Here is an 8,319-nt window from a genome sequence, read left to right on the forward strand (position 1 = left end):
TCCTTGTTCCTGGGCTGATGTGCCCCTTTAGTCTTATTTTGTTTTATGGGCCTGCCTAATCTTTGGCTGAAGGGTGAACCTTGGAAGTGACTTCATTACTGAGCTAAAAGGGTGTCTGGAGGACATACTCTCGGGGTTTCTCCAGTCTCTGTCAGGCCAGTACATCTGGTCTTTTTTTGTGAGTTAGAATTTTGTTCTGCATTTTTCTCCAGCTCTGTCTGGGACCCTCTATTGTGATCCCTGTCAGAGCAGTCAGTGGTGGTAGCCGGGCACCATCTAGTTGTGCTGGACTCAGTCCGGTGGAGGCCGTGGTAGTTGTGGTCCATTAGTCCTTTGGACTAATCTTTCTCTTGTATCTTTAGCTTTCTTCATTCTCCCTTGCTCCTGATGGAGTGAGGCCAGTGGAGTATCTTAGATGGCTGCTCACAGACTTTTAAGACCTCAGATGCTACTCACCAAGGTAGAACGTAGAACCCTGTCTTTACAAACTATGTTATGCCAGTTGAGCTAGATGCTCCCTGAGACCGTGGTCCCCACAGCCCTCAGACCAGCAATTTGGAGGGACAATATTTCTGATGATGGCATAGATATTCTCCTTGTGGCTCCATTTCATTTCTCTTCTCTCTAGGTCTGCATGGTGTGGACAATGGGATCTTAGTATTTGACAAGGTCCAGGTGCCAAGGGAGAACCTGCTGGATAGGTGAGTCCTTTTCTCCTACCTCTGGTTCACTGGGTATGTGATCTCATTGCTCTCTCAGCTGGCCTGGTTCTTGGCATCTTGGGCTCCACGTCCAGGTTGTGTCCCCTAACCACGTCTACAGGGTTATTGAGAACTTATTGGAAAGTATAGATAAGAAATAGGAAAAAAAAAAAAAAAAAAAAAAACCACAAACCTAAAATGATCCAAAATGCTGTTTGGCTGTTACACGTGACTGTGTATCTCTCTGGATCTCCCACATGCTGATCCCCCGAGAGAGAGAGAGAGAGAGAGACAGAGACAGAGAGAGAGAGACAGAGACAGAGAGAGAGAGACAGAGAGACAGAGAGACAGAGAGTGTGAGAGAGAGACAGACAGAGAGAGAGAGAGACAGAGAGAGAGAGAGAGACAGAGAGAGAGAGAGGCTTAATATTTGCCAGAGGAGATGCACGTGTAGAGTCTATTTTGTATAACTGGTTATTTCTGTTTAGCATTCTCCATCAAATGTTTTTATGCAATGATGCAAGTACACACACACATTATCATTGTTAATAACACCGTGACAGACTGTTAAATGAGTGTCCTGTAATTTATGTAAGCAGTTCCTTATTTTTGGGCATTTAGGTGGTTTTTTCTCTCTCTCTTTTTGCTATTATAAACTGATTCCCAGACAATGTACCTCAGGCACAGCTGCAACCCGTCTGTGAGTGGAGGTTTGCATGTTGTTATGATGCTGAACAGGTTTCAGTGGAGCTTCCAGACTAAGACAGACTAGAAAGAAAGGCCTGGCGATCTACTTCCAAAAATCAGCCAACGAAAACTCTGTGGATCACAACAGATCATTGTCTGATCTACAGCCACTCATGGGGATGGCGCAGGACCGAGCAGTGTTTCATTCTGTTGTACGTGGAGTCGCCACGAGTCGGGGGCGCCTGAACAGCAGCTTGACAACAACAACAACAACACAAACCGATTAGTGTTTTCGCCTCCTTTGTGGGTGGCGGGGATAAGGCACCGCCTCGCAGCGTCTGAGGCTGCTGTGACCACTGTTACTTGGATGGATACTGTCAGAAGTGAAAAGTGGCCTTTCCTGGCGTCACAGTAGTGAGGTCAAGGTGGGCTCAACCATGAGGTGAAGGTTGGTTCCTCAAGGGCGTTCTGAGGGTGGAGCTCCAGGGGTCCCAGGTGCTCTTTGCAGAAGCTAAGAAATACCAGTTATCTTTAATTTTCCGAGCAGCATTTCACACGTGCAGTGAAACCCTGGACTACAGCCATGTTTAAGTCTATTGAAAAGCGAGCCGTCAGGCTGCACATCGTCAGCTGTGCCCATGCTCCCTGCCTACTTTCCTTTAACACTTCAGTCCTTTCTGTTGTCTGCAAGTTCTTGCCAGTGGGCAAATGTGGTAGCAGATACCAACAGTTTAAGAAAAATGTATGAGAAACTAACTTCAAATGGACCAAATTCTCTTTGTTAACTCTCCCTCCCCCGTGAACAGGCAGGAAACTAACAGAAGCCTCAACAGCATCCTCGCGGTTATCCTGCTGGGTGGTGAAGCCCCTGGGCCCCCCGGGGGCCACCAGTGCCCATGACAGCAGGGACTGAGGACCGCCAGCCTTCCCTGGGTGCCTGTACATCTCCTGGTCGCTTGTCTGTTGGCATTACTCCAAGAGATTGTGGGGCAGGGGGAAGCACAGCTATAGGGCTGTGTCCACACCTCACCCTCTCCAGTGAGATCTGGGTGGCCAGAGGCTGCCACTGGTGGCCTCGCATTCATCCACACCTCAGGGTTAGAAAGCCAGACTCAACCAAAACGCAAAATGAGTGTGCCTCATTGTCTGTAGAGCATAGGCAAGAGACGGAGAGTCTTTGATAAGCCAGATTTGGCGCTAAAGCCTCTCAGTTGCCATGGAAGCTGTCCCCACAAACACCACAGAGCAGCAGCGGCAGCACAGGGGTTTTGCTTGAGGTTTGAGGGAGGAGCCCCAGTGCTGGGTGTTGCTTCATCACCTGGTCAGAAATAGGCTGGTAAATTGATGTATGGATTCAATGTAATCCTTGTCCGAGTCCCAGACAGCTTTTTGCAGAAATTGACAGACTGACCCTAAAATTCGTATGGAAATGTGAGAGACCCAGAATAGCCAAAACAATCTTGAAAAAGAGCAAAGTTGAAAGACTTACGCTTCCTGCTTTGAAAACTTACGACAAAGCTGCAGTAATCAACACTGGTACCGGCATAAGGATAGATACATAGATCAGTGGAATAGAACGAAGAGTCTAGAAATGAACTCAACATTTATGGTCAGTTGATTTTTGATAAGGGTACCAGGACCATTCAGTGGGGAAAGACAGTCTTCAACAAATGGTGCTGGGACAGCTGGATCTCCACATGCAGAAGAATAAAATTGGACCCTTACCTCACACCATACACAAGAGTTAACTCCAAGTGGATCAAAGACCTAATGTAAAAACTAAAACTCTTAGAAGAAAACATAGTTGTAGATCTTTGTGACCTTGGATTAGGCACTGATTTCTAAGGTATAACATCAAAAGAAGCAACAAAAAAAAAAAAAAAATAGGTAAGTTGGACTTTCTCAAAATGAAAAACTTCTGGGCATCAAAGGACACTACTGTGAAAGTGGCAAGACAGCCTACAGAATGGAGGGAAATGTTTGGAAATCGTGGATCTGGTAAGGATCTAGTATCCAGAATGTACAAAAAACTCTTACAACTCAACAGTAAAAAGACAAACAACCCGATTTAAAAATGGGCAAAGGATTTGAATGGACATTTCCCCAAAGAAGATACACAGATGGCCAGTGAGCATGTGAACAGATGCTCAGCATCATTACTTGTTGTTAGGTGCTGTCAAGTCCATTCTCGACTCACAGCCACTCCCTGTGACAGAGTAGAACTGCCCCATAGGGTTTTCTAGGCTGTAATCTTTACAGGAGCAGATCACCAGGTCTTTCTCCTGTGGAGCCGCTGGGTGGGGTCCAGTTGCTCACCTTTTGGTTAGCAGCTGAGTGCTTAACTGTTGCTCCGCCACAGTTCCTTTCTTTAGTCATTACCCAAAACCAAACCTGTCACCGTCGAGTTGATTTCAACTCATAGTGACCTTATAGGACAGAGTAGAACTGCCCCATAGGGTTTCCAAGGAGTGGCTGGTGGATTCGAACCGCCGACTTTTTTGTTAGCAGCTGAGGTCTTAACCTTGCATCACCAGGACTCCACACTAGTCGTTAGGGAAATGCAAATCAAAACCACAGTGATACACCACTTCACCCCCACTAGGATGGCCACGATAAAAAAGAGGATAACAAGTGTTGGTGGAGAAACTGGAACCCTCACACACTGCTGGTGGGAATGTGAGATGGTGTAGTGCTTTAGAAAGCAGTGGGGCAGTTTTTCAAAGAAGTACCGTATGGCCCAGCAATTTCACTCGTAGGTATATATGAAAGCGTTTTCTATAAAAGAATCAAAAAACACAAAAACTTGTACACAAAATGTTCATAGCAGCATTATGCTTAACAGCCCCAAAGTAGAAAGAACCCATATGTTCATTAACTGATGTATGACTAAAGAAAACTTGGTGTATGGTATATCCATACAACGGACTATGGTTCACCCATAAGAAGGAGTGAAGTACTGATACAAGCTACGACGTGGATGAACCCTGAAAACGTTACGCTAAGTGAGAAGAGGCAGACACAAAAGGCCGCATGTGTGATTCCATTTATGTGAAATCTCAGAATAGGCAAGTCCATAGAGAGAAGGCAGGTTGGTGGTTACTGGGGGCCAAGGGGAGACGGAGAAAGGGGTGTGGCTGCTACAGGGTACAGGGTTTCTTTTAGGGTGATGGAAATGTTCTGGAATCGGATAGCGGTGATGGTTGCACAAATCTGTGAACATACTAAAAACTATATTGAATTGTATACTTTAGAAGGGTGAACTTTATGGTGTGTGAATTGTATCTCAAAGAAGAATAGGCTGGTTGCAGCCTGCACACTCAGGCTCTGGTGTTGGTTTAATGATGATGGGCCTCGTGCTTCGCTTTGTGGGGCCAATGCTGAGGCTGCGGGCTGGTGGTGGTGGGAAGCCCGTACCTTCCGTGTGTCAGGCCTTTCTTGGCATCTCCAGGGAGACCTCTTACTCTGCTGTCTTTCTCATGGGAGGGGTTCCAGGATGTAGCAGCCTGTGTGTGCACGTGTGAGCCCCCAGGCTTCACTGCTAGTGGGGTTCCATCTCTTTCGTTTTTGCTAACCTCGACCTCTCTTTTCTGCCCCCGCCTGCCCCACCGTAGGTTTGGTTCTGTGGCTCCAGATGGACGGTACCACTCACCTATTGGGAAGAGAGTGAAAGACTGAATGCAGTGCTGGCCGTGCTGACCCCTTCCTGATCAGCTGTGACGCTGCAAGTCATGGGCGCCATGACGGTAGTTGACCCTGATTCTGATTCACCTCACTGTTTGTTCTCTGCGTGTTCCAGGGATGCCTGACAATTTCAGGAGCCAGCGCTTCTTGAGCCACGGTTGGTGTTATGAGGCTGCGGTTACTGGGAGATGCTGGACAGTGCCAGCTGGCCACACACAGAGCGCATTTCTCTACTCCTGTTGGAACCGTGTACCTAGTCCTCTCCATCTACATCCCAGAGGTGTGCTGCTGAGCACAGTGGATGCAAGATGGGCATGTGGCAGCAGAGCCAGAAAAGGTAACCCAGGGAGATGCGTGTTCAGAACAGACACCTGCTGGAACATCAGCTAGAGCTGCCTCATGTGGCTGAAGGGTGGCTTGTCTTGCTGAGTTCACTGGGGAGGGTGTGTCTTCACGTGGCTGTTCTGGGCGTGACATTCTTCACCGCAGGTTGGGGGTCATGAAGCCAGACTTCCAGAAGTGGTTTCTGCCTTGTCTTGTCTTCTGCCCTCCTGTGTACTGGGTTGGAAGGAGCAGATGGACGGAAAAGCTTTGGGCCCCGTCCCCCTCAACGGTTCAGCCATGTCTCGTTCTCTGGGCCTCTCTGTCTCTGTCCATGAGGGAACAGCCTGCTTGAAGCTCCACTGAGCTGGGAGATTAAGGCTCCTTATGAATATACATGCATGGCTTGAATCCAGCTTTTCCATCAAGAAGGAATAACTTTCATTCATCTGACCCCAGATCCGACATCAGTACGCAGTTGTCCGAACGGCGCTCCCTTCTGCTGAGTCTGTCACACTTTACAGGCAGTTGCCCTGACCAGGCTTTCTGACACAGGCTGCCCTCCTCCCAAGTGTGGACAGCTGTGACACTGTGAACACACACACGGTAACTAGCAAGTGACCTTCCATTCGCCCAAGGGCCCGTGGCCCTGTGCTTGCTTTGCGGTGGCTTTTAAAGGAGGGGGGGTAGGTTGTTCCGTAGGGAAGTCCTTGCTAGGCAGCGGCCCAGCGGGTCCCTTGGGAGAAACTCCTGGCGAATGAGGCACCCGGAGAGCCCCCTGATGGAGACAGTGTGTCAAAGTGCTGAGGACAGCTGGCTCTTCTTCAAGTCTGATGGAAATCACTTCAGCCGTTTCCAGGATCCCAGAAAGAGGCCAAACGAGAAGCCAGATTAGCCTAGAATTGCGTTGGAGAGAAGGCGGGATAGAAGTCACATCCAGGGTTGTCTGAAGCCGTCATAACAGTATCTATGCGACTTCCCCTGTAACTGCACTGGCCTTCACGCAGTCCTGACTGAGGGTCCCTCTGAGGACAGTGTCGCGTGGATATGAGAAACACGTGCCTGTTAGTGGCGGGACAGGCTGTGGTAGAGCGCCCATGCTGATACCTGTTTTGGAGTGGGTGGTGGTATGTGAAGCCACCCACGCTGCCAGCAGCCCTGTGAGTCCGTCAAAGCTTGTGGTGGAGTCCTGAGGACAAGGTGTGGGGTAGCAGAGATGGGGCAGAAGGAGGGGTCTTCTGGAGACACTTGATTTTAAATGTTATCAAACCTGGAGCAGCAGGCAAGGTGGTGGGAGAGGAGATGCAGTGGATCATTTTTATTCTATTGAACAGTATCAAGGAGCCAGCCTGTCACCCAGGTAAAGGTGACCCCAGGGGGGTTGGGGGGGCACATTGGATCAGTTCCTCATTAGCCGACTAATGTCCATACTTCATCCCTGGCAATGTAGAGGTGGGATCCTGAGCACAGGCTCTGAAATCAGAGGACCCCAAGCTCAAATCTCATTCCAGACACAGCGACAGTGGGGCCATGGGCAGGTCAGTAGCGCTCTCAGAGCCTCAGTTTCTTCATCTGTAAAATGGGCCTTGTGATGATCGTGAGGTGTGAGTGAGGCGATGTGTGGACCGTGCTGGCTTGGAGCTCATGGTCAACAGCTGGGCTGTCTTACTGCTGTGATGGTGCTGCTGCCAGGAGGACAGGTGTCAGCTGTAGGGAAGGAGTCAATGCCTCTAGGTGACACAGGGAACTGGGATGTCTCGCAGAGTTATACAGGGCCCCTTGGGTTCCCCGAGTCGGCCCCTGCCCTGCCCATCCCCACCTCCCCAGGAGACCAGGGGCCCCTGTGCGGAGCCTAGCGGGCCTCAGGTCCTGCTCGTCCTGCACCCTCGATGTGACTGCCTGATGGATAGCGCCCCCGGCCTGTGATCTCATCCAAGTGTCTCTGGTGGCTCCTCTGCTCCTGTGTCTCCAACATGTGACATTACTTTCCCAGCTGCAACCTAAGCCCTTCCTGCCAGCTGTGCTCTCACCGGTGAGTGCAGAAACGGATCTGTTCTCCTGTGTGCATTCCTCGTGTGTCAGAAAACTGTAACCGCGCGTCCCCACGGTGACATTGCTCAGGGCTGAGCATGCCCAGTCCTTCTGAACTTCGCCCAGATGTCCGGGTCTCCGTGGATTTCCTCAGCGCTGTCAGGTTTTCTCTCAGAGGCTAACCCTAGCGGCCATCTCTCGTTTCTGCCCCGGACGCTGTGTCGAGTTAAATGACTCCAGGAGTGCTAGAAGAAAACAGAGGTGTTTGGCGGGGTGGGGCGTGGGGGCTTTGGAGAACTCGGCCTCAGTGGGCAGGCTGGGGAATCTTCCTTTTCAGAAGGAGGCAGGAGGCTGGGAAGGCCGCTGTGAGTTTGGGGGGCGGAAGTGGAGGGAGTGTGACATAAGCCCATCACTTTGGGTTGATTTTTCACAGAAGTAAATATTTCAGCGTAAGTCCCCACTCTCAAGAGTTTCCCTGATCTTTTCAGTAGGCTTCCTGGTGGCGCAAACAGTTAAGTGCTCTACTACTAACAGAAAGGTTGGTGGTTTGAACCCACCCACAGGTGCCTCAGAAGTAAGACCTGGCAATTTGCTTCCAAAAGATCACAGCCATGAAAACTCCATGGAGCACAGTTCTACTGTGCAATACATGGGGTCACCATGAGTTGGAATGGACATGACAGCAACAGGTAAATCTTTTAAATTAGGTGTCACACAGTAGGTGAGCCCCACACCTAGATTTTCTGGTGCGGCAGGGCTGGGGCCCCAAAATTTGCATTTCTAACGAGTTCCAGAACTTCAACACAAGACAGATGGATACTGTTGTGAGAACCTCAGGTTCAGACAGATGAATACAGTTGTGAGAAACTCGGCAACTCGGCACAGGACAGATGGATAC

General features: G+C 49.7%; 1 protein-coding gene across 1 annotated transcript in view; it reads left to right on the plus strand.

Annotated features, from left to right (window-relative positions):
- The window catches only part of ACOXL (acyl-CoA oxidase like), a 284,238-nt gene that overhangs the window by 53,831 nt on the left and 222,088 nt on the right, over window positions 1-8,319 (plus strand). Inside the window, 3 exon segments of the mRNA XM_023732378.1 lie at window positions 629-701; window positions 5,000-5,040; window positions 5,043-5,131. Coding sequence (XP_023588146.1) covers window positions 629-701; window positions 5,000-5,040; window positions 5,043-5,131 — 203 coding nt within the window.

This window comes from Trichechus manatus, unplaced genomic scaffold (genome assembly GCF_000243295.1).
Source record: "Trichechus manatus latirostris isolate Lorelei unplaced genomic scaffold, TriManLat1.0 scaffold00004, whole genome shotgun sequence".
NCBI lineage: Eukaryota > Metazoa > Chordata > Mammalia > Sirenia > Trichechidae > Trichechus > Trichechus manatus.